The sequence below is a fragment of the Carica papaya genome, chromosome 3 (genome assembly GCF_054855325.1).
Source record: "Carica papaya isolate Zhongbai chromosome 3, ASM5485532v1, whole genome shotgun sequence".
Classification (NCBI taxonomy): domain Eukaryota; kingdom Viridiplantae; phylum Streptophyta; class Magnoliopsida; order Brassicales; family Caricaceae; genus Carica; species Carica papaya.
Window position 1 is genome coordinate 35,213,143 of NC_142311.1, and position 25,099 is coordinate 35,238,241.

The 25,099-nt window shown below is 34.2% G+C and overlaps 2 protein-coding genes across 10 annotated transcripts; one reads left to right on the forward strand and one right to left on the reverse strand.

The window, feature by feature from the left end:
- The first annotated feature begins 789 nt into the window (after nt 1-789).
- On the forward strand, nt 790-17,808 carry LOC110814755 (putative protein phosphatase 2C 51). Of its 8 annotated transcripts, XM_088216854.1 has the most exons (21): nt 791-1,366; nt 1,812-2,043; nt 2,702-2,811; nt 2,898-3,035; nt 3,249-3,504; nt 3,685-4,052; nt 4,606-4,709; nt 5,592-5,745; nt 5,991-6,168; nt 7,722-7,962; nt 8,107-8,613; nt 9,106-9,163; nt 10,149-10,236; nt 12,102-12,176; nt 12,279-12,362; nt 12,501-12,644; nt 14,527-14,599; nt 14,679-14,761; nt 14,858-14,912; nt 16,306-16,426; nt 17,513-17,808. In XM_088216854.1, exons 1-20 carry the CDS (start codon nt 1,075-1,077, stop codon nt 16,384-16,386), a joined length of 3,321 nt encoding a protein of 1,106 aa, XP_088072980.1. In that variant the 5' UTR covers nt 791-1,074; the 3' UTR covers nt 16,387-16,426; nt 17,513-17,808. The 8 variants fall into 8 exon arrangements, 7 of the variants coding, with proteins under 7 accessions (XP_088072985.1, XP_088072980.1, XP_088072979.1 ...); XR_015818110.1 differs by lacking the exons at nt 16,306-16,426; nt 17,513-17,808 and adding an exon at nt 14,132-14,184; XM_088216853.1 differs by lacking the exon at nt 17,513-17,808 and having other exon boundaries at nt 16,306-16,660.
- Nucleotides 17,311-24,119, reverse strand: EOL1 (ETO1-like 1). 2 transcript variants are annotated; one of them, XM_088216860.1, is made up of 7 exons: nt 23,960-24,119; nt 23,772-23,874; nt 23,061-23,277; nt 21,247-22,959; nt 19,470-19,761; nt 17,953-18,262; nt 17,311-17,753 (listed from the first exon to the last, which is right to left on the reverse strand). In XM_088216860.1, the coding sequence occupies exons 3-7, from the start codon at nt 23,186-23,188 to the stop codon at nt 17,533-17,535; spliced, it is 2,664 nt and encodes an 887-aa protein (XP_088072986.1). In that variant the 5' UTR covers nt 23,189-23,277; nt 23,772-23,874; nt 23,960-24,119; the 3' UTR covers nt 17,311-17,532. The 2 variants fall into 2 exon arrangements, with proteins under 2 accessions (XP_088072986.1, XP_088072987.1); XM_088216861.1 differs by lacking the exon at nt 23,772-23,874 and having other exon boundaries at nt 23,960-24,118.
- Between the last annotated feature and the right edge of the window lie 980 nt (nt 24,120-25,099).

Here is a 25,099-nt window from a genome sequence, read left to right on the forward strand (position 1 = left end):
ATACATAATGAAATTAAAATTTTATATTTTATATTGTTACATTAATTTAATTATCAGGATAAATATGAAATTAATTAAATTATATTAGAGTATAATGACAAACAAATAACATGCCAGTCAAATACCACAAATTCAGTAATTTAAAAATTCATCCCAAATTTTACCAGTCAAATACCATTTGTTACAATTGGAAGTTGAAACAAACACGGTTTTCTTACGCTCATGAAATACCATACATTAAAATTCTACAATTCATCGTGATCAAAGCAGATAGTAAATCTCAATTAATCTTCGTGCTCTAACTTCAACAACTAATGAATTACTTTAAATAAAAAAATTACTTTATGATTTTCATATTAATGTTTCGCATTCTGTATTGATTTTTGTGACAATCAAACTGTCATTTACATAACTTCGAATTCAGTATTTTATGAACGAACTAAATACATAAAAATTAATTGTCGTTTTATCTAAAATGAAATTATCACAAAGTATATTAAACTTCTTTTCATTATGTCGTTCTTTTAACTTTCTGATATATTTATAAAAATTTTATATTCTCGTGATATATTTTTTTTTACTATCTAAAATAAAACCAAAAATATATTTGTTTTATCTTAAGAGGGAGTATTACTTAATTAGTTAATTAATTAACTAATTATTTTTTGTTGTTTATTAATTAATTAGTTACTAATTAATTGTTTATTAATTAACTTTGTAATTTTATATATACAAATAAAATGTAGTTTTATATAAATATTCCTAAAATATATGGCTTAACTTAAGTGCTGACGTGGCAATTTTTGGACAGCCTGAGTTTCTCGTACATGGTCTTGGAATCTCCGCCTACGGCGAGGGAGGGAGGGAGCGCCGAGTGGACTGAGCAACAGTCAAATCCTGAAGGTGGCGTCTCTCAAATTAATTGAGAGAAATGAGACGAAGCGCGAGCATCCATTCATGGAATTGTCTCTCCGTACTTCAAATTCCTGGTGACAATTTTTGCAGCCAGTCAATCCCGTTTGATTTGATTCGGGAAAGCATGAAATTCGAGAGAAACTTGAAAGGAGGAAGACGATGCCGGCGTCGAAATTGAAGCTACTCGTTTTAGGCTTCTTCTTCTTTTGCACGACGATCGGTTCGCGAGGGGAATCTTCCACGTGTTTGACGGTTTATAAAGAAGGAGGTGCGCCTGCAGTCTTCCGATCGACGAAATGCCCGCGCTGGAATCTCCCAAATCACGATCCCCGACGGCGCTTCGCCTCGACCAGCACCAGCGTCCGTTGCCAATCGGCAATGCTTCAGGGTCGACGGAAGTCCCAAGAAGATCGCACTCTTTGCGCTCTCGACCTTCGCATTCCCTTCCCCGGTCTGTCCTCCCCTTCTCTCTCTCTCTCTCTCTCTCTCGCTATTTCCCCTAAACACACCTACTCACACGCACGCAACACGAATGAAGGGGGTTAGACTGATTGAATTTTAGCAGTGTATTTGATGAAGTTCGGAGTTCGTTTACTGAAGCGAATTATTAACAGTATTAACGGCTCTGTACAATGTTTTTTTTTTCTTTAATTTCTTTTAATGGAAGTTGGTGCTTGAATGTCAATTTTGGGTTTCCTAGTGGAAGCAAAGAAAGGCATGATATATCCTTTTCCCTATTTCATCTCCTTTCGTGGTTTATAAGGGAAATGGGGAAGATGACACTTGGGATTTTGTTGATTTTACTAATTGTATGAATGAATTGAGAAGTCTGCAAATAAGATTATCATTTGTGCAAGTGATAGTTTCTGATGTACAAAAAATTGATATTTGAGCAGGAAAAACGAGGCCCAAGGAAGTCACGGTTGGAATTGTGGCAGTTTTTGATGGACATAATGGTGCTGAAGCTAGTGAGATGGCCTCGAAACTTTTATTGGAGTATTTTGCACTGCATACTTATTTTCTTTTGGATGCAACGTATTCTGTTCTATTGAAGAAACCCACAGGAAGGTTTCTTCAAGTGCTGAATCGGGATGAAGGCATCAGTCAACATGAGCTGAATTTCGAAAGGTGCTGCTACACAACGATTTAAAATATCAGTTTTATTTTTTATTAAAATTTCTGAAGAAAAATGAAAGAAAATTGGATGGGCATGATAAGCTTATGTTGGGTTCTGCAATGCCCTTTTAAGATAGCTGAATTTTATCAAAAGGTGATATTTGCTGGATACATGTTTGTTTGTCTTACCTGTTTTACTTCTACTTCCTTATACCGACTTCTTTCCAAATTTAAACACTAAACATCTTTGCAATATTGTGATGCTAGCAATTCGAAATTGTGCACGAATATTGCTTGCATGAAAGCTAAAATTGTCCAAGCATCAAACAGAACTAACAAATCTTTGTTTGAATATTTTGTTATAGCTAATAATTCACATATGGTGACATCTTACTAATCAAATCAAACAACAACTTCTGTTTGTTAATTAAGGCATTTATTAAGCTAAGCAAGAGTCTTCAACCTTTTTTAGTATTTGGTCTTATTTTTTCTTTTGATATGGTACCTACAAATAAGGTACCCTAGTTTAGTTATTATGTAGATTGTTTATGATTATAGTTCAATATTGAAATATTGCTTTAATTATTGAGATATGAGATCTCCTGGTTTGCTTCTTAATAAAATTTCTTTAAGTTTTGTCTTTAAGCTCTCTTTGTCTTACATCACACAGGTTCAAGTTTTCTTTACCAGAAAATTTTGATGATTCTTTTCACTTAGAAATCTTAAGGGAAGCATTGCTGAAGACACTTCATGATATTGATGCGGCATTCTCTAAGGCATGTTTAGTATTATTTCTATTTATCTTTAGAATTTCTCATTCTCTTATGTTGACATTCATTTAATTGAGTCACGACCTATGAAGGAAGCATCTAGAAGTAATCTTGGTTCGGGTTCTACAGCCACAGTTGTACTAATAGCAGATGGTCACATTTTAGTTGCCAACATCGGCGATTCAAAAGCATTTTTGTGTACTGAAAAATTTCACTCCCCAGCAGAGGCTAAAGGTAAGTAGGATTTTGTCTTAAAATTCAAGGTATAAAAACTACTTTGATGTATATTATGGTAGTTTGTATATCTAAAATTGTCAAGGTTAAGTCAATCTTTGGCTATGGGCTCACTTTGTTGAATGTGAATCTCATTTGGCACAAAATAACAGTTTTTTTGACATAAAAATGTGCTAAGTTGAATTCTCATGATTCTTGTCTTGCTTATTGCAGCCATTTTAATAAGGTTATATAGGGAGCAAAGACGTAATGGTCTTTTTTCAAGAGATTTTGACAAAAAGTTGGCATCCTCCAATGGATTGGCACGTTTTGTTGTTAAGGAATTGACGCAAGATCATCATCCAAATAGAGATGATGAAAGAATTCGAGTTGAAGCTGCTGGTGGTTATGTTATTGAGTGGGGTGGTGTGCCGCGAGTGAATGGACAGTTGGCTATTTCCCGAGCTATTGGCGATGTATCTTATAAAAGGTTATTTTCGAAACCCTTTGAAAACATGTATGCATGGTATTTTACTCTTTCATTTCTCTGTTGATCAATTTTCACTTACAATGTAATTAGTTCAGTTCTTATCTGTTTATTATTCAACACCCTCCATTGGGTTTTCCTGTTTTATAACTTCTCCTGATTAATTTTTTTTTCCACCATTAGTTATGGTGTTATATCTGCACCAGAGGTAACCGATTGGCAACCTTTAAGTGTGAATGATAGCTATCTGGTGGTTGCATCTGATGGCGTATTTGAAAAACTGAGCTTGCTGGATGTTTGTGATATACTTTGGGAAGAAAGCAGCCGCGATAGGACGAGATCAGGGCTTTCTTCCTCCTGCTTATTTTCTTTGGCTGATTGTTTGGTGAATACTGCTTTCGAGAAGGGCAGTATGGACAACATGGCAGCTGTTCTGGTTCCTCTGGGATCTAATTATATTTATCAGAACCAGCTTCCAGAGGGTTTTGCTTTGGAAGGAGAGTTGGATAGTTCAAGTACTGGACTTCAAAGGTTAACGTATGAGCTTTCATGTAAGTAAGAGCATAAGTTTCCTGACAGATAATATGTTAAATGGATTTAGCACTATGATTTTAGCCTGCAACAATACCTATCCATTCTCTTGATTTGCAAGTTCATTTGCCATGCCTTACCCCCTTCTTTGCTTTTAAAAAGGCTGCATATGGAATTAAGCGTTTTTTGTAACATACTTTTGTTGAGCCTGCTTCCTCCCAACTATTTGGTTAATGGAGATAATTTAGTAAGTTGCTTTAAATTACTGATTTTACATTTTTCTATCAGAAAGAACAAATAGTACTTGTTTCTTATCTTCTTGATTTTTCAACAAAATCTGAAACTACTGTGTTGCCATCATATAAATTTGTACCTTCTAAATTTAATAATTTTTTGTTGTGATCTTATTGATTTTAAAGTCTTGGATTTGCAATCGTAGCATTGCTCACATGACATGTGCATCTCCTTCTTGATTACTCTTTTGTGGTTCACTTGTTCACACCCTTAATTATGGTTGTTGATTGTAATTAGTTGTGGTCAATTACCGCATCAATGATACCCTTTTTTTTCCAGTTAATCATGGTTATATCTTGTCAATGTTGCCAGCTAATGTCAATTCTGCTCTAGTGCAATTGAAGCATGCCCATCCACTTACTGCAAAGTTTGGGAGGTTGCTGGTAAGGCTAAGATACCAGACATTTTTATTTTTTTGCTTTAATGTTACCCCAGAAGGAAATTAAATTGTTTCTCCATGTTTAGACAAGTATTGTGGCAGTGGCGTTATAGCAGTGTAATGAGATATGATCAAGTTCCCAGCATCTTTGTGCTGGCATCCTTGGAATCCTATACAAGTTTGTAGATTAGAATGAAAGCTAAGTTCCACCAGCATCTTACATTCACGATCTTGAACATCGTGGTATCATCAGGCTTTGATAGTGAATATTCCTGTATCGTGCAAAAAAAAAGAAAATGAGTGATGTCGTAAAATGAAATTAATGAACAAGACAGATGTGTACTAGCTTGTTCATTCCCTTGGCTGTGCTTAGTTTTCTCTCCTAAAGGAGGTTTTGTTCTCCTGTTGGGCGTTGCTTCTTAAGTTAAAGAAATTTCTAGGTATATCTTATTGAGACAAGATTCCCCAGAAGTTTTGACTGATTGTTATATCCCTTTAACCTTATGAAAGGACACTACTTGATGACAGATCTTTTCAATTGAATAATTGTGATTGCACAATTCTTTGGTTGCCTAGTTGTTGCCCATTAATTTACAGCTTTTTTATTGGGTTTGTTTATGTTGTAATTTTTTTTTTCTTTTTGCTTACCTCCACTGGGCTTGTATTATGGAGTCCCCAGTACACGGCATTCCAAATATCATCATTGAATTTTTGATCACCAATCTGATTGGGGTCATCTGAATATTGCTTAACTTTTCTTGTTTTAGGAAGCAGTTGAGACTTGAGGTCAGCAATAGTTTGGACACTTGGACAATAACAGAACTAGAGCACACCATTGATTGAGGAAATGTCTTATGTGTAATTCAGTATTTTTTTCTTGATCCAGGTTGAAGGGAAACATGGCAGCTTTAGCTGCTTTTATTTAGCTGAGAACCTTAACGATAAAGTAGATGACACTCCACGTGCTCAAAGGGATGACATGGAAGATTATGGGTATCACCTACCTCAGGCTCTACCTGATTCTCTTGCACCGTGCTGTGGTAAGTGAAGTTTCTTTTGTGAAACACTTCCACCATTTTTCTTCCAAGAGTGGAGAATGGATTTGTTATAGTCGTTGTTGTTTAGTCCTCGCAACTGCAAGTTCTTGTGATGCCAAGAAATCCATTTACTTGCTTTTCCTTTATTTTAATTGGTCATGGAGCCTGTTAACTTCCTCTAAATCCTGATAGCAATGATGTATTGTTTATGCTAATCTCTTTTCAAATTGTTCTAACTTCTACATTAGGTGGAGCTCTAAATTTGTATAATAATCAGCAGTCATGCTTGCGCTTTGGAGTGACTACTAATTGGGCTAAAGATCAGTGCATAAATCCTGAAGGCTTTGCTAGCTTCCTTGGCTTGCTTGAATCAATACCTTTCCATGATTACAATGGATCAGATGACCATGCCATACCTGACTCAAGGTAAAATTTTTACATTTTGCTTTTCCTAGATATGCTAAGATACTTATTGCTTCATGGGGGAATTATCTTATTAACTTTTTTCATGTCACTTAAATGCATGTCATTTCTACAGAAATCAAAATTAAAATTTATATGGATAAAGTGAGTGATAAATTATGATATCTTTTCTTTTTGACGAAAATAAATTATGATGTGTTGGAGAAAATATTCTAACTTCATTTGTGTTCAGAAGAAAAACGTAGTCATTTATAAGGAAAGCTATGAATAGGAAATTCAACTATGTAAGATAAACCTGTAGAAGAAAGTAAGTAATAGAAAATATTTGACATATTGTAATAGTTCCCTTTGAGCTGAAGGGTATATATGATATGCCCCTTATTCGTGACATATGAACTTCCCAGGAACTCCCCCTAAGAATTTTGTGAGCATATCAATTAGTTATTCAGCTGACTTCACAAGGAGAATCAGAATTACACTCTAAAAAAGTTTCTTTTTCTTTTTTTGGGCGTAAAATAACAATCAACCTCAATTTGTTTAGTCTTCTCGAAAAATTGGATTTGGAGATATGTGAATCACTGCTTGGCTATCGCGTGGTAATTCAATGGGTTGTAAATATCTAAAAACAAGTTCCTAAAGTAACTTTTTCAACCAAATAAACTCAGAAATAGTATCAGTCATTGCTCAATATTCTGAGTCAGTACTCAATTTCGCAACTTGACTTGCTCTTCAAAGACACCATCTCACTACCCTTAGAGACACATAATCTGTGGTAGACGCACCTATAATTGCACATGTACATGCTCTTGGATCAAAATATTCCCATGATTTTTATGGAGAAATCCATTCCTCAGTTCATCTTTGAGACATTTCAAGAATATCATAACTGCCTTCAAGTTCCTAGTTCAAGGGGAGTTTATAAATTGATCTACAACAGTTATAGAGAATGAGATTCTGAGATGGGTGACTGTGAGATAATTTGATTTTTTTAACTAACCTCCTATGTACATTGGGGTCGTCCAGAAGTTCACCTTCATCTACAGGAATTGGGATTAAGATGCATTGTACTAACTGGATAAGATCCAAACATACCTGTCTCGTTGAGGTCATGAACATACTTTCTCTATGATAAACAAATCCCCAATTTTGATCTAGCTACTCCACCCAAGACGTAGTAGGAACCCAAATATTTACTATGAAATAAAATTTGATGAAAATAGTCAAGTCTTGAATCTCCTGATTATTATCACCTGTGCTAACAATATCATCAATATGCATAATGAGTAACAATTTCTTCAGGCTTAGAGTGATCATATAAAACATAAGAGTCAACTGCGTGTGGGTTATCATCTCTGCCTGGATTGTAAACTTAAGTAAGATTTAAGGAGCAGCATCTTGTGCTAATGTACATAGTGCTTAATGATCTGTTTTTGTTTGGACCTAACAACTTTTTCTTTTTTCAAAATTATGCGTCTAATAACTTGTTGCTACTTAGATTGTGGACCTTTTTGGTTTTTCAGCAGAACTTTGAGACTTCTGTAATTCTTGGTTGTTAGGTACGTCCTAAAGAAAAGATTTGGTCGTGGATCTTATGGTGAAGTGTGGCTGGCTTTTCATTGGAATTGTCATCAAAGCAGCAATGCTAGTAATGCTTCAAGTCAGAGTGACGAAAACAAGAATACCTCATTCAGTGGCATTCACATTAATTTGTTTAGTGGCAACTCTTCTAATAACAAATCATCTCATGATTCTGGTGCTGAGTTTTCCGATGAGCTGTTCATTTTGAAGCGTATAATGGTAAGTTTTGGAATGCATTATCGATGGTTGAATTACTATTCTTCCTCGTTTCTGGATATTTGTCTTTCTAGAGTTAAACTTTATGTTTCTCTGAAAGGACAGATTGAATGTTATAATATTGAAAATTTTGATCTCTGTGGACAGGTGGAGAGAGGTCCTGCTGTCTATTTAAGTGGTCTAAGAGAGAAGCATTTTGGTGAAATTTTTTTAAATGCCTCCGTGTGCCTTGGCGGTCTGCTCTCAACTCAAACATCAAGGTCTCCCTTGGAGGAGTCACAGTCAGATTTTTATGGTCTGTTAGAAACAAATGAATCAGCTATTCTGGAATCAGAAATCACCTGGGATTCTGAATCTACGTTTCCAAATAATTTTAAACCACGGAGATCTGCTCCTGAAGACGGCTTGAACCATATTGCAAGATATGTAGAGTCATTTGAATCACTATCTAATGATATATGGCTTGTATTTCGCCATGAAGGTGTGTCTTTGTCAAAGCTCATGTATACGGTGGAAGAAGCTGAAAACTATACTTACAAAGAAAAAGTGGATGAGGTGAAGCACATTCAGGTATTACGTCCTTCAAAATGGTGGCATTGGTTGAAGACAACTGAAGCAGGAAAGGAGGAAATGCGGAATCTTATATGGCAATTAGTATGTGTATATATGAATTTTAAATCCAATTTAAAACTGTCACGACATTATGTTGATTGGAAAATGTTGTTCGAATATCTACATTATTGTGTGCATAGTTGAGCATGAATCATAATAGATATTGGAAACATGTTAGTTTTGTGGATGAAGAATATGTAGTTTCCTTCTTGGTGAACAAGCTGTTATGTAGTTATCTGAGTTGACACACAAAAATAAGCTCTTCTTTGAAAGTCAAGATACTTGCTCTGAACTTAAGGTGCAGTGATGCTTAGAAATAATTAAAGTTGGCTCTATTTATTATCTTAAATTTTCTGTAAGTTGATAGTGGAGTTCTGATACTAACTTGTTCAGATATCTACCAATCAGTAAATGTGTGCTTCTTATTTATTGAAAAGCCTTTGATTTCATTTCTTAAGCACTAATTCTCAGCTTCTAGTTTTTGTCACTTTTCTCTGATTGATATTTTATTGTCTGCTTTCCTTATTTGTTTAGTTGACGGCACTGAAGTCCTGCCATGATCGCAACATCATCCACAGGGATATCAAACCTGGTGAGGACATTTTCTATCCTAAAAGTTTAGCTGGTTACACAGAATATGAACTTGCTAATCTATTCAGTCTTTGCAAAGATATTAGTTAACTGACACAGTTTCTAAGTTCCCGATGTTCTTATTCTGTGAGATTGTAAGTCTTTTCAGAAAGCACTAGATTGAGCGCCTTTGCGTCCATAGTGTTAACTGATAAAACTCAATATTTCCCCATTGCATAAACATTGTGGAATCTGTGGGTTGTTGTGTGGGTTTCCAAATAACCACACACCTTCATGACAATAAGCCTAGGTTGGCTCTACTATAATTCGAGTATCTTCGTTTAAGAGATGTTAGCTTCAGTTGGTTTCGGGCTTATTCTTGCTACTGAACTCCTCTCATTTCCAGTCTAGATGTCGGATATCAGTTATGTAAGAATCATTGGTAAACCACAGTGTATAATATGTTCCATTTGTTTATTGAGCTTCATGCCTCCCTTTTGCACTCCATGATGGCACAATACTCTCTAAGCAGATGTCCTGCATCTCTCTAGCTGTACAATTTGACCAAAGAGGTTGGACCAGATGTATTGATTATCAAAGTTCATGACAATTTTATGCTCTTGTGATATGTTGTCTACCAAAATGAAGTGTCAGTTTGGTATGCAAATAGCATGGTTTTGTATATATGTATCAACTCTCTCATGCTTATCATTTGCTACCTTAATGCAAAAAGTGATGCAATAAAGCTTTCTTTAACCAACAAAAGGTATTTTTACTTTTGTGGAGCCTAATAAAATTGCTTTCTTTGATGTCCTCATTTTTCAGTGGACAATTATTGACTGCTTCATGCCCATTTCAATTGGATCTTCTAGGAATAAACATGTCTTTAATCATTCTATTATTATATTATAAATTTCATGTAATGTTCTTGTAGATTACATATTATGAAGAATTTTCTATCTGAAGGTTTTGCTCACTTGAGGTGCTCTTTCTATATCTTTGTGAAGAAAACATGGTGATATGCTTTGAAGATCAAGAAACAGGGAGATGCTTAAAAGGAGCTCCGAATGGAGATAAGCCCTTCAACACCAAAATGTACTATGAAGTATTTTATGCTCTTGTTAAATTCCACAATTTGCTTTTATTGTTAATTAATATCCTTTTTTGATAGTTTCAAGGATTTTTGGTTCCATATTCTAAGTTTTTTTATTAGGGGTCATATGATTTATTCTAACGGGGAGCTAAGGGACCTAGTAGAAATTTGTTAGATTTGTACCCCCTTGTGCCTGTGAATATAATTCAAAATTTAATTTTCAAGAAAAATTCCTTCCCGTTATTTATTTCCTTAATGATAGCAGATTGAATAGAATTTGTTGCATTTATTTGGGAGAGAACTTCTCAGGTTTAGAATTCTGATTGATGCCTATCTCCTCCCCCTCTAATGCTTCTATATTTCTTGTTTTCTCAGTGCAGTAAAAAGCATATTGCTATGGATACTGATATTTCATTCGCCGGCTTAGTTCTTTTACAATCCGTGATAATTTAAAATTGTTCTAGATCCAACCACAATGTAATCGAACTATTTGTGAAACCCTCTGCTATTCTCCATTACGGCCTCAAGAATTTTTCGTGCAAAATTTTCTTCGGCATTGATAAGCAATAGTACTTTCGTTTGCTTCTCTTTTGTCAATGAGCCAGCCTTGAAACCTGGGACTCGCTTCCCTGGTTTTCTATATTAGCAAGCTTTACTTCTCCCAATATGATAAAGCACATATACAAATTTTTTTAAAAAATATAGTGATACGCGCATTTAGGAATGCTAACTTTAAATGAACAAGTACATTCATATTTAAACCAAAATATATCTAAACGTGCATTTATTATAAATATTTGATTGAACATGAATACTATATAACACATAAGTTTATATAAGCAAAAGCAGATGAATTTTTATATATTAATCCTCTGCTTAGCTCAGAAGGCACATTTTGAAGTCTGACAACAAAAAGAAAAATATTACTTTCCTTTTGACAAGTAATATTCAGTATTATAAATCAATGTTTCTTTTTTCTACTTGTATCTGATGTGTCAGTGTGATCTATCTTTATCATTAACATTTATTCCTGGTTCTATGTCAAAATTTATCAAAACCAAACAATTTATTGATCTGCATTGCACAATTTTTAGTGTCAACGGAGTTCTTAATATGCAGGAGATACCTTGGATTTCAATATAAGAGGGCCACAGTTGGTGATTTACCTAACATATTTTTTCAAAAACTGGTTTAAGGTTTTCTATGGATGCAGTTTGGGTTTGCAGGCCTAGGAAAGATGAAATTGTTAGGACAGTCGGTGAACATTTGTATTGATTGTAGATATTTGTCAATCTATTTGAATTGCATTTGGAGGCTTTTAACTACGTCTTGATGCTAGTTTGTACACTAAGCATCGGGAGAGAAATTCTAGTTCTTTATAGACACTCGTCCGTGATTTAAAATGAGATGCTTAGGAGATTGGGATTGGGGGCTGTGTGCTGAATGCTCTCTGTCATCTTTATCTACTTATCTTGCTACATGCTAACAATGTTAAAATGTAGTGTAGATTTTCATATTTCTTAACATCTATCAGGGAAATTTTCTTCTGTATCATTTTCAGTTTGCATAAATGATAGAAGGATCATGATATCTTTTGTTATGGGCTGATCAACCATCCTCTATCTCACCTACAAATTAAAGCTTGTCCCGCCTCTGTTTTATCCATTTTTTTCCATCAACTGAACCTGAGTTGTTTGCTTCATGAATTATCGTTTCTTTTTTCAAGTTGAGATAGATGATATTGAAGTTTTTTCATCGTTTGTATTAGTGCATGAAGGATGATGTGCATGCTCCATCATGTTGTTTAATATCCCTGTTACACTTTGTTCTTCCATGATAATTAATGCTTTTATCACCAATACTCCAGGCGTATCATTGACTTTGGTAGTGCAATTGATGAGTTCACACTGAAGCACTTGTATGGTTCTAGTGGACCTTCTAGGTATTTTTCTTTTACCATTTTGCTGCTGTTTCTCCTCCTTTTTTGTTATGTTTACTTCCCAGTAAATGTTTATAATCTACACATTATCTGTTGTTTTATCAGAGCTGAACAGACGCATGAATATGCTCCACCTGAGGCTATGTTGAATTGTAGTTGGTATCAGGGACCAATAAGCATGACTTCAAAGTATGTCAGAATGTCAACATTTTGGTCTATATTCGAGAATGGATCATACATGCATGAAGAAATATCTATCTTCGTGTTTCAATTTAAAATATTCTGTTTCTTACTTTGTTGTAATGCATTTTCTTGTTCGGTTGATAGATATGATATGTGGAGTGTAGGGGTTGTGTTTCTTGAGATGATCTTGGGATCACCAAATGTCTTTCAGATAAATGCAATAACACGTGCTCTTCTGGATCATCATCTTGAAGGTTGGAGTGAAAACTTGAAGGAGCTTGCATGCAAGTAAGTTTTGCTTCTGAGAAGAACTTAAGATGCTGCTGGTAATCTAAAAATTGAGTAAATTACATACAAACATCTCCTTAAGTAGAGTGTAATTACAAAAGTACCTTCTTATTTTAAAGACAATTACATAGTTACCCTCTTGGTTAATTTTTCTGTCTACAACTGTAAAAAAATTAACAAAAAGAAAATTCAACTTTTAAATAATAAATGCCTACTTTATCCTTAAAAAACCTGTATAATAAAAATATTATATATATGGAGACAGATCCATATGTTAGGAAGTTTTATCAGACAACAGTAAACTTCCCAGAGCCATAACCGGCACCAACTTGGTGAAACCCATGAACAAGGGGTGGCAACAACTGTTGGAAAGCTCTAAATGTTGATAGATAATTCTTTGCACTTGCAGTTGAACATGTTACTGGAATTATGCATCTGAAAGAGACTCTAAACACCAAAGAATTCTCGGCTGACACCTTTTGTTTCCACAGACTCTTTCACCAGATTACTTTTAACTTTTCATCTCCAAAACCCGTCACATAACAGTTCACGTACAACTTGAATTCTTCTTAGCCCTGGCAGGAAGCCTAGTAATGTCACAAAAAATAAGAACCATTTTGCTCCAAAATCATATAAAATATTTTTACTATTTCACATAATTACCATAGTAAAATCACAATTAAGTAATAATTGATTAGTAAAAGCTTAACCTCACTTTCTCTACCACTTAACAATAATAGAAACCAAACAAATCCAGTTAATATGAGACACAATTACCAAACCCGACTAAGCTACCCATTAAAAGAAAACATACCCGCTCCCATGAACTGAAACATCCCAAAAAAAAACCCTCAAAGAAGTATGAACCCATCCCCAGATCTTCTGCACATATTCATCTCGTTTAATTTAATCAATATCTAAGTTGTTAATTAGGATTAGTGAAATTCACTTGGAGATAGGTATATGAGTTATATGTAATTAAACTCTAGAAAGTTTTAGTCCAGTTAGCCAAGTGATCAATCAGGAGGCAATGTCACAGCAGAGGGATCTGAAAGGAGTAGCATGAAAAGAGACAAGAGGGAAGATAATTAGGGAGAGTTTCTATGCATTAAATGGAGGGTTTTCTTTTCTTTTAACTTTATTTAGGTTGGTATTGTATCAGAAGACTATAACACCTTCTGTTTTTTATTTCAATCTTGGGGTATTTATGTATTGTTTAGAATAAGAGGGGGTATTTATGTATTGTTTAGAATAAGAGGGGGTATTTATGTATTGTTTGAAAAGAGGCTGTCATTGTAATAAGGTTCTAACTAAAACAGTAATGTAATTAGCCCTTAAAAAATTTTAATATTCATTTCTTGAAGGACTGCACAGAAAGTGCACTGCTAAAAATGTAATTATGGGTGGAACTAAATATTGTAAAAGATGTGCAAACTGTCGTTTTCCTTCTAATTGCTATGTTTCTTGTTCTTCTTCTCTTATATTAGATTCAAATTGAGAAGAACACAGCAAAACTGGGGTGGGATGTTTTTTTTTCTATGTAGGTACATGATATATATATATATCTCTTATTTGTTATCTTCTTTACATATTTGAATTTCATTTTTTAAGAAAATGATTTATTGTACTTGGTGATGACTGAAATTTCCCAAGAGCTTGCTTATGAGTAAGTAGATGGATAGTTTGTAACTATGATGATGAAAACTGTTGATTGCCATGCAAAAGATATGAGTCACTCAGTATTGTTTGTCATCTGGGCAAGAAAAATGCTGTACCTGTTGGGAGGGAAACATGTCTTACATCAATTTCAATAGATTCTAGCAATTCATAAGGAGGAGAAAAATAGATTGTGACATTGGTGCTTTTGACTATATGGTTTCAGGCTCAGGTCATTTATGGAGTTGTGTATCTTAATTCCTGGGAGTTCCTTAAAGCATCATACCTATATGAAGCAAGTGAGTTATCCTATTTTCTAATTGCTGAATGAAGTCCTGATGTCTAGAAATACATAAGTGATAAAACTTTGTGATATAGGGTGGAGTTTCACCTGCTTCATGGAAATGCTCTGAAGAGTTCTTTTCACACCAAATAAGGAGTAGAGACCCTCTTAAACTTGGGTTTGTTTAGTTTGATATGTGTTTCATACTGTGATGTTTGATGAACACAGTTCTTTTTTATCATTCCCATGATTTGGTTTTTAACAATATCCGCAGGTTTCCAAATATTTGGGCCTTACGGTTAGTGCGCCAACTATTACTCTGGGATCCAGTGAGTTCTCTGCTTTTCAAATTTTAATCACAGTATTCCACTTTGTTTATTCAAGTTGAGATATTTACGGTTTTATATTTGTCACATATAATGCTTTCAACTAGTAAAGTCTTTTTCGGGAAAGTCAACTCAGGGCATTGGATAATTAACATCAAACAATTATATCATCCTCAATTTTGCAAACTTTTCCATGAGTCGGATGACAAATAAATCATGAAAAATTAATTGATAAGGCTTTGCAAATAGGACTAAGGCATTGGTATAGAGTAGCTATAGATTATCCAAGTAAATCTGAAATCATAATTCTATTGAATGTAATACTACTATACTATGAAGGAGTCTACTAGTATAGTTTAGTAACTTCAGCATTTTATTCTTATTAGTATTTAGTTTTTTTATTTGCATTCGTAGTATTTTCTATTTTATTAGGAATAGAATTTTTAATCTTATCAGTTTTAGTATTTCTTATTTTCATTTTATTCAGTAAATGTTACTTAAATAGCATTATAAATATCTTCATAATTTCTTTTTTTTTTTTAAATAGAATTCAATTATTCATTGATCTATTTTGAGAATTTCTCAATACTTAAATTGTGTTATTTAATCAAACCTTAGGTGTGATGCCTATGTCTTTCTTGCAAATCCCTAAGTAGGCAAATTAACTTAGTTTGTCCTTCACTACCCTACCTAGTGCATAGGTGAGTATCCTGGTTCTAGTCATAGTATTTGAAAAATGTGTTTGGCCTTACCAAGAAAAAAAAAAGGAAAAGAATCTGCAAGCAGCTTTGGTTAATCTGACCTAAATATTCAATTCTTGCTTTTTGTTGTCTCCCTTGCTGTCTTTCTTTTTTTGTGCATTTCAATTGTCTTGTCCCTTTGAGTTTATTAAGCACGTTTGCTTTTCCTAATGGAAAGTTAACAGAGAGTTGCTTTGACTCATCATCGAAGCTGATTTTATTCAGATTCTTTTGATGAATCCAGGTTATCCAACAATTTTTTATTTTGCCATCTCCTCTTTGATTGATTTAATCAAATGAATCTGTTTCCGTATTATAACTGATGGCTAATTTTTCGGCATCACCTTAACCTTCTGCATATATATGTACATTATATTCCATTGGTGGGAGGATTTGCAATTTTTTTCGGTTGTCTATCTTTTCTTATTTTGGGTGCTACAACATACATGGCATCTAGAGGATGGATGATGTGTTCATTCATGACATGAGGAATAACAAGAAGAGACCATAAATGATTGATTGAGCGTACTATTTCCTCCTTTTCAAGCTACACCTCTATACTTTTTATTACAAAACTGGCTACTCAATTACTATTACCAGCAAATCCCACGCATGATTGAACTGAAGGTCTGTTTGTAATTGGATTTGATTTACAGGAGGATAGATTAAGCATCGATGATGCTTTGCAGCACCCTTATTTCCGATCTCCTCCCAACTCCGAAAGGATGAGTTCATAGGAAGTTTACAGTTGTCACTCAGGTTTCTTATTCCCTAAAGGTAATTATTATTTCACTGTCTAACATCCAAATGAGGAAAACTTGTAGCATAGTTTGCAGTACATATTTTGCTCGATTGGTAACAACTATTGGATTTCAACTAAACTATTCTTATTTTAGCTTCGCTGTATTAGGTTAGATAGTTTAGTGGTAACAGTTATGCGACTTTGCCCTGTGATGTCCTGATAAAACTATTTAAATGGCTCTCGTGCATGAGTTATACACGAGTTAACTATTCCTGTTGTACTGCAATGATCGTTAACGACTTTGCCCCGTAACATTTGAATGAATGTGACGTCTTGATAAAACTATTTAAATGGCTCTCGTGCATGAGTTATACACGAGTTAACTATTCCTGCTGTACTGTAATGGTCGTTAATGACTCCGCCCTGTAACATTTGAACGGATTATTGCAGTTGAGAATGATCGTCGGAACGCTTCTAAGCCCAAGTGTTTTTTGGATAAAATTTTGTTATAAATAGTAATAATACTTGTTTGGGAGCTTAAAATGATCCCTTCCAACTGCAACATACCCAAAAGAAATCTGTTTTAGCTTCTATGTTTAATAAAAAAAAACCTATAAAATCTGCAAAAACAGTGTTTATATACATGTATGCAGACATGGGTTTTGAAGAGGTCCTCCATCCTCCCATCAACCTGCATCTGTTAAGTACTTCCATTAATATAAATTATTTTGTTATTTTCTAAGTGTGAAATAAATTTAAAAAGTTGTAAGATATTGTAGAATAATTTAATTGTTATAATTTTAATATTAAGTTTGTAATATTTAAAGATTTGAATTAAAATAGTACTTTAATCTAAATAAATTCCATATCCAAATTTAAATTCTACACATTAAATAATTATAATTAAAAGAGAAAGAAAAAAAAAAAAGGGTGAATAGACATTCATTAATTTGATGATCAAAATGTAAAGAGACTAATTACAAAATGAGAAGAAAAAAAAAAAAAAAGACTAAAAAAAAATTGGAACTAAGAGATGCAGAGTCTTGCTTTGCTCTAATACACAAATTATACAATTTAATCTTTTGTTCTACACTGTCTTTCTCCCTGTTCCTCTTTTTTAGCTTTCTTTGCAGATTCTTTTTTAAGGTTCATGGCTGTTTACACGGCTATGAAGTTCCAACATTTCTTGATGATTTGGATCGACAGAAAGTGCAGCACGACAGTCTCGTAGAGCACCAAAGACATCGCCAATGTACTCGTGGAACGCTGCTCGCAGGTGAAGAAGATGAAGGTCTGCTTTAAAAGCAACCGCTCTTGAGAGTTCCGCAATCGCTTCCTTCTCTTTGTGGCTGTCCATTAATACTGCTCCAGTGAAAACATAAAATAAGAATTACAATGCAGTTTCTCTTTTGCTTCATTCTCTAGCTATACCTTAAATTCTGAATTTCCAATTTCCACTTATCAAGGCTCTACCCTTAAATCACGAATTATATAATGCAATTCTAAGTTAATCCCAGTAATTAGTGATCAGTTATTCGGGTAAGAAGGAAAATAATCTGACCTGCAGCTCGGTATTTGTAAGGATAAACTCGGAGTGGATCTAATCGGGTGACCATCTCCAGATCTGCTTTTGTGAGTTCACGGTCACAGTACTCAGACCGCTTCTCATATGCAGATGCATTATTCCTAGCCTTCTCAATCAGTCTTGTCATTTCCTCATACGCAGCAACCTTATCATTTCTAAGAAAATGAACCCGAGCTAGACCCTGATGGGCTCGTGTATGCCGAATTTTAAGGGCATTAATGTAGCAATCAGCTGCCAAGTCTAATTTCCGACAATCAACATAAACACTTCCAAGATTGTTCAGTGCCTGGCATAATAAAGGATGCCAAAAACAAAAAGATTAGAAAGTGTTTCAAGATTCAAGTTATTTATTTATATTTCATAAATACACACCAAAATTAGAATGAGATGAAACAACAGTCAAAAACTTTCATCTAAACCATGCCAAGTATTTAGCAGCCGTTTGTTGGGAATCACCTTGATTTACGTCAAATCGATTACTGTAACTAAACATCTCGTCACTCTAAATATAATGCTAATAATTGTAAGTTAGCCACATTTCAAAAGCAGCTAAACCTCAGAAGCATACGCCAGCTTTCTAAATGGAAATCCAAGGTTTCCTAGGATGCTGTTAGATTATAGAGTACTGTTTTTCTATATAGTTGTACGTTTTCTAATATAGTTAGTCACTTGCATAGGTACTGCTTTTCTATATAGTTGTACATTTTGCAATATAGTTAGTCACTTGAATAGGTGGTCTCCTATATGGTTAGTATCCTGCAGATTCCCAGTTTATATCTTTCCATTTTCTTGCACAAGTTTCTAGAACGTGGTAATGGAGGAGGAATGTGGGGAGATAGCCATGACATAGTTTCCTGTAGATTCCTAGTCTGTAGCTTTTCATTTTCTTGGAACAAATTTCAGCTTGGAATGGGGTAATGGAGGGGGAATGTGGGGGAGATAGCCGTGACATAGTTTCCTGTAGATTCCTAGTCTGTAGCTTTTCATTTTCTTGGAACAAATTTCAGCTTGGAATGGGGTAATGGAGGGGGAATGTGGGGGAGATAGCCGTGACATAGTTTCCTGTAGTTCCTAGTCTGTAGCTTTTCATTTTCTTGGCACAAATTTCAGCTTGGAATGGGGTAATGGAGGGGGGGTTGGGGGACACAGCAATGATGTTTGAGATGAACATGATGGTCTGGTACAGGTGGTAGTTTCGTGCACTTTAAACTCGTTGAGATATCATAGACAATTGCAATGATTCACCAAGTACTCCTTAAACGTTGCGTTCTTAAACCAGAACCCGCTAAAGAGATTAAAATCAACTAAATTCAAAATAAGAAAAGAGATATCCTAAAAGAATCAGAAAAAAAAAAGAACATTGGGAAACCAAATTCCAAGAAAGAAATATACGCTCTTTTGAACTGATGAGAACAAGCTAATAACCATTAATTCAAAAGCAAAATCAAGAGAAGAAAATCTCTACTGGACAGGTACAGAAAGAGAATATATACCTGCCCTTTCCGCAGCCTGTCAGAGGGACACTTCAAAGCATCTTCAAGCAGTGAAATAACTGTTGAAAAACAAGACGGATCCAGACTAGAGTCAGCCAATGCATAGGCTTTAAGGAAGAAGGCCTCAAAAGAACGCTTGATTTTTATTGATTCCTCTGCTTTTTGAAGTCCTTCCTCATAATGACCAGTGTCATATAAGATCCACCCTTCGTAAACCAAACGTTCGTGATCGCTGGATGCATGTTGACGAGCTAACTGCAAACTCCGCATTGCTGCTTCAGGACAGTTCAACCTGTTGATGTAAAGATGTGATGGTTTAATTCAGAAGACCACATATGCCGTGTTGATTGATGTGGTACTAAGTTCAGGTATAAAGATACTTCATAATGCTCAATAAGAAACTCAAAATCTAAATAAACATAGTGATGCTTTTAGAATTAACAGAAAAAACTATAAGGGAGATGAAATGAATATGTAGCGAAGAAGAAATTAGTCAGGATGATCCAACTACGAAGAGTGCTCGGAGGCAAACTTTATACTGGATATTTATAAAAAATGAGCACAGATACATGAGGGGTTAATTATTCTTTATCTTTTGATTTATAGGGTGATTTTCATTTCCTTTTGTTCTTTTATCGGGTTAAAGGGTCAATCAAGTCCTTCGAAAGTTCTTTACCAAAAAAAGTCTTTTAAATGTTCAATTTATTTGTATGAAGCTTGTCCTTCAAACTAATCCCAGTTACCATTAGTACAGGTGGACATAATTTTCATTTTAAATTTAGGGCAAATTACTATTTTAATCCTTAACTATAGGACAAGTTACATTTAGAGTTCAAAATTTTTTCTGCAATTTGGCCCCTGAACTTACAAAATTATCTCAGTAAGTGTTTTTTCATAAAACTATGAAAAGTTTGACAAAATGAAAACAGTTCTTTGTGTTTTACCCACACTTTATGTTGTATTTTCTTCTTTTTCTTTTTTTGGAGACTGGAAGTTATAATGTCTGGGAATTAAAATTAATAAATTTAATGATTAAGAACTATCAATTACTTAATTATCGATTACTTTATTTTAAACAATGTAGATTATAATAGGAAGAAGAAGATGCCTGCAAGAATCAGTTTTGGATTGTTTTTTGATATGAAATCTTAACTCGCGTTTATTACAAGTGTTATACCTTTAAATTCTTTCTTTGTGTTATCAAGATAAGAAAGAAATAGTTTCTACTGCTCTTATCAAAAAGCTTCCCCAAAAAAGATCATCACCTGAAACAATTTGTAAGTCCAATGGACCAAATTGTAACAAAAAAAACTTTGTAAGACGTAATTGTGCACAACTCAATTCCAGTACTACAGTAGTATAGTTTTGCATTGTAATTTTGACTTATCTATTTATCTTTTTTCATAAATGCTAACTCATTTTACGTAATAAAATCAAGAAACACTGGCATACATGTGAATAATGGTCCACATCTTTTTCTTTTCTGTTGCAATCTTATTAAGTCATCCGTAACTAATTTTTAGAAATTCTATGCATATGCATACAACAGTGACTTTTAAATGCTTAACTCCATGACTAACAGCATTATAAAAGATTGAAATGATTCCAAAGTTAGGGACAAGCTGAATTTCCTGTAAAGTTCAAAGACTAAGGGCAGAATCCACCATGAAGAACGGTATAAAATGCTAATGAAACAATAGGTTCATATCCAGCCTTCTTTTAAGATATAGCAGATCATAAAACAAATGATTTAAAGTTATGAAGTGGGAACACATACCTAATGAGAAGCAAAGACTGCCTGAAGTAAAGAACACCTTTTGCTGCATCTGATTCAAGCATCTGGTAGATTACAGAGAGGGATCCAATGTCATCAACAGAAGACCACCGATCATACAACTGTAACCAACAATCTGCAGTTGTCCAATTCTCAACATGTTCATGCACTAGTGTACGGAGTTGTGATGCTGCCACCCGGCCATCAAACATTCTATAATTTGGGGAAAGTGTAAGAATTGCCTGAACATCACAAAGGGCTGCTTGATAATCTTCAAGAGCTAAATAGAAACAAAACCGCAGTTCCAAGCATTCTAGTGCAAGTTTAAACCCAAGAATGCGATTGATCTCTGCCAGTGCAGCTTGCGCATTATGTTCCTTCATTTGGGAAGCTGCTCGATACATATACGGGTAAGTGAGGGTAGGATCCAATTTGGTTGCCTTCTCAAGGTCTTCCCATCTCTTATCACCTTCACAATACATTGACCTCTCCTGATACATCCATCCAAGCGGAGCAACAGAGGATATCACAGAGCTGAGCTTCTCATAAGCCCAAAGTTTATGACCCTTAATGTAACCAATTCTTGCCAAACCTGCAGCAGAATACACATGGCCTAAACTTATAGCCACTTCAAAAAGCTGCTCGGCTTCATCATACTCTTTCCTGAAGAGCCTCACACATCCTAACTGATGAAAAGCCAACAGTCTCTGTCGGTCATTCTCAGCAGTTTCAATTAGTCGTTCTAGGAAGCAAGATGTTTTATCTGACTGAGGATCAATTTTCATAGCAACCTCACTTAACAAGCAATAAAGAGAAAATGAAGCTTGTCCAACCATGATTAATCTTTGCTGTCTGTTGCAATTTCTAAATATTTCCACCACGCGCTCGTCATTCAAACAATCAGGCAGTTCATGTAGAAAAATTTGCAAACATGATGCAGCAAGAACAGGACAGCTTTCCTCAGTAGCATATTCCATGAGCTCTACAGCATCTTCCCTAGAAGAAACCAAGGATGCCAGCTTCCTATCACATGCATCTTTGAGCCTTTCACAGCAAAATTTGTTTGCAAAAACTAATATTTCCAACAGAAGATTTGGGGGAACTTCATTCAAATTTCCTGTCTCACTGAACTTACTAATTGCTCTCATGCCAGAAGGTGATATATTATTTTCAGACAAATTTATGTCCTCACAAAAAGATTCTGTGAAACATCCATTGAGCATAGCATAAAATGGAGCTGAAAGGGCCGAAATTTTCCTCCTATCGCAAATTATTTTCTCCTTTCCAATCCTAAATATGACATTTGATGATATTTGGTTCCCACTCATCGACATACTCTCATGGGAAGTCACATTTATATCAATTGGAAACTGAGAAGCAATATCGATTGGCCCAAATTCTTCTGCACATTTGCCACAAGTGGTAAGCAAGTCAGAAATAAGCTCTTCCCCTCGTTTCTCATACTTCAACCATGAGCCAAACACAAGTTTCTCATGAACACTGCTAGCCCTCTGCCAAGCAGAGCGGAGGCTCCTTCGCATCAATTTGGTTTCCCCTAGACCTCTGAATACTTGAAACTGTAACAAATAGAGATTTGACCTCTGTTGTGGAGGACAGGACTCAAGTTCTTCATGAATCTGAGCTAAAACTTCTACATAATCGACAGGTTTAAAGAATGGCAGTATTGGCGGTTGAGGAACCTTGATAAATGATTCTCTTTCATATTTCACAACAGAAGAAATAAAATATATCTCAATTCATTGCAAAAACTATAAAATCAAATTATTGGAATAAAGAAAGTCAACTGGGAAACTTACATAGATGAAGAGGAGGAATGAGTTGATAATTTGGAAAGCTTCCCCCTTTCCACTTGGAGCCAGGACTGTGGATTGAGAGCATTGAGTTGCGATTCTTTGCAAGAATCAGATGGAAAAAGGGTCCTCATGGGACACAATAGATGAAGCAAGTCCCAGATCTCCACAATATCCAGATAAAATTTTCTCTCCCCAGAACTCAAAAACAGACAAAATTGCTCTGGGAAATAAAAGGGCTCAAATTATCAGTCATCACAGAGTGACTGATCATTGCTGAGACTTTGAAATTTTCCAGAATAAATGAAAGAAACAAACTTTGCTACTGAAAAAACATTAAATGCAAGGAGACAACATACCCAGAAATGTACAATCACTCACAATCCGGATTATCCCCTAAATGAGAGGATACAATACCAACTAAAGTTTTGCACAATATAATTAACAGGAGAAATAAGGGTTACCCTCACACCCAAAAAGAAAAAGAAAATAACTTTTCTTTTCCTGTTTGCAATCAGAATCATACAAAGCCGCGCTCGAACTATTTCAAATAGAGATAGACTAGGGTTTGCAGGGCTCTACAAGACCATCGAGACATAAACCAACAAAACCAGAAATGACCAATCACCCACCAAACAGTACCAACAGATCTCAATGAAGATTCCAACAAAAATCCCAGATTATAACACAACCAATTCCAGGATAAGAGCTAAATACCGTAACAAAGACAGAAGACATTTGAAGGGAAAGAGAGAGATAGAGAAATCCAGTTCAAAACCCGGACGAGTCTACTATTGAAGACCGAATCACAGTCTACGAGCTGAGCAGGAAGAAGCAGAGGAGATCAAATCAAAGTGAAGGAATCCAAAGGAAAAAAAAAAATTAAAAAAATTCTGAATTCCCACCTTTTGCTTTGGTATCTTTTGTTTGGTAAAAGCGAAAGGCTTTTCCTTTTTCTCTTTCCCGTTTAGTTTTGTAGTCCCGACGAACTGTAGCTGCAATCTTTCTGGTCTCCAACGGGAGGAAAGTGAGAGAAGAAATGGTAAAAGAAAATTATTAAATAAATGAAGATTGAAGAGAAGTGGCTGATAATTGCGACATTAATGGGAGGTGCAGTGAATCGACGTCGTTTTAGTCAGTGGCTTCTAGTGTATTAATTAATTTTTTATTAAAATATTTTTAAAACAAATATTATATTAATTAATTAGTAATGTTGATATAGAATATCATATTATATTTCATTAATTACATTACAAATTATAGTAATTACTAAAATCATAAAATTTTAATTTATTATTATTATTAAAATAATAATAATAATAAATATAGACCTATATACATATTTATATTAACAATGTGATTATTAATTTGATTATAATTTAACATTATAACATCCATATCAATTAAATAATTTTACATCTATATCAATATCGGTGTTAGTAATATGTTACTATTATTAAAAAATATTAAAATAAAACTATATTATATTATATTATATATATATATATATTATAACCCTAATAGCCAAATCACATGGTAAGTATTTTCTTAGATTGATCATGTTTTTGAGAAGCTTCTTATTCAATATACCATGATCATGAATTTTCATAATTATCTAAAAATATTATCATATAATATTGTCTATACTTTCTTAAGAGTAATGTATTTATAGTCGATACTTATATAACTTTACAAAATTAAAATCATATTTAATGATTATTAGTGTGGTATATCTAAATTTAAATAATTATTATTGTGTGAATTTTTATTTAACACGTAATAAATTATTACAATAAATTAATTGCGTAACAAGTATATATACAATTTTTATATTGTCATCCACATTATTTTATAAAAAATATTAAATATATTGTATAGTCCATGTTATATTGATCCAATGACTAATAATTTCATAAACCATATTCGTATAAAATAAGTTCATTTATTATCATATCATTTAATTTTATTATAGGATCATTCTCTCTTCGAAAAATAATAAAAATTATATTATTAAAAATAATAATTATATTATTCTCGAAATAAGA

What these genes read in the sequence shown, in the direction of transcription:
- LOC110814755 (XM_088216854.1), top strand. Translation starts at nt 1,075, where the DNA reads ATGCCGGCGTCGAAATTGAAGCTACTCGTTTTAGGCTTCTTCTTCTTT. An exon ending in CATGAGCTGAATTTCGAAAG is followed by an intron (nt 2,044 to 2,701) that starts GTGCTGCTACAC and finishes TACATCACACAG; the next exon opens with GTTCAAGTTTTCTTTACCAG. An exon ending in GGCGATGTATCTTATAAAAG is followed by an intron (nt 3,505 to 3,684) that starts GTTATTTTCGAA and finishes TTCCACCATTAG; the next exon opens with TTATGGTGTTATATCTGCAC.
- EOL1 (XM_088216860.1), bottom strand. Translation starts at nt 23,188, where the DNA reads ATGAGGACCCTTTTTCCATCTGATTCTTGCAAAGAATCGCAACTCAAT. An exon ending in CAGTCTTTGCTTCTCATTAG is followed by an intron (nt 19,762 to 21,246) that starts GTATGTGTTCCC and finishes TTACATCAACAG; the next exon opens with GTTGAACTGTCCTGAAGCAG. An exon ending in TTACAAATACCGAGCTGCAG is followed by an intron (nt 17,754 to 17,952) that starts GTCAGATTATTT and finishes TCACTGGAGCAG; the next exon opens with TATTAATGGACAGCCACAAA.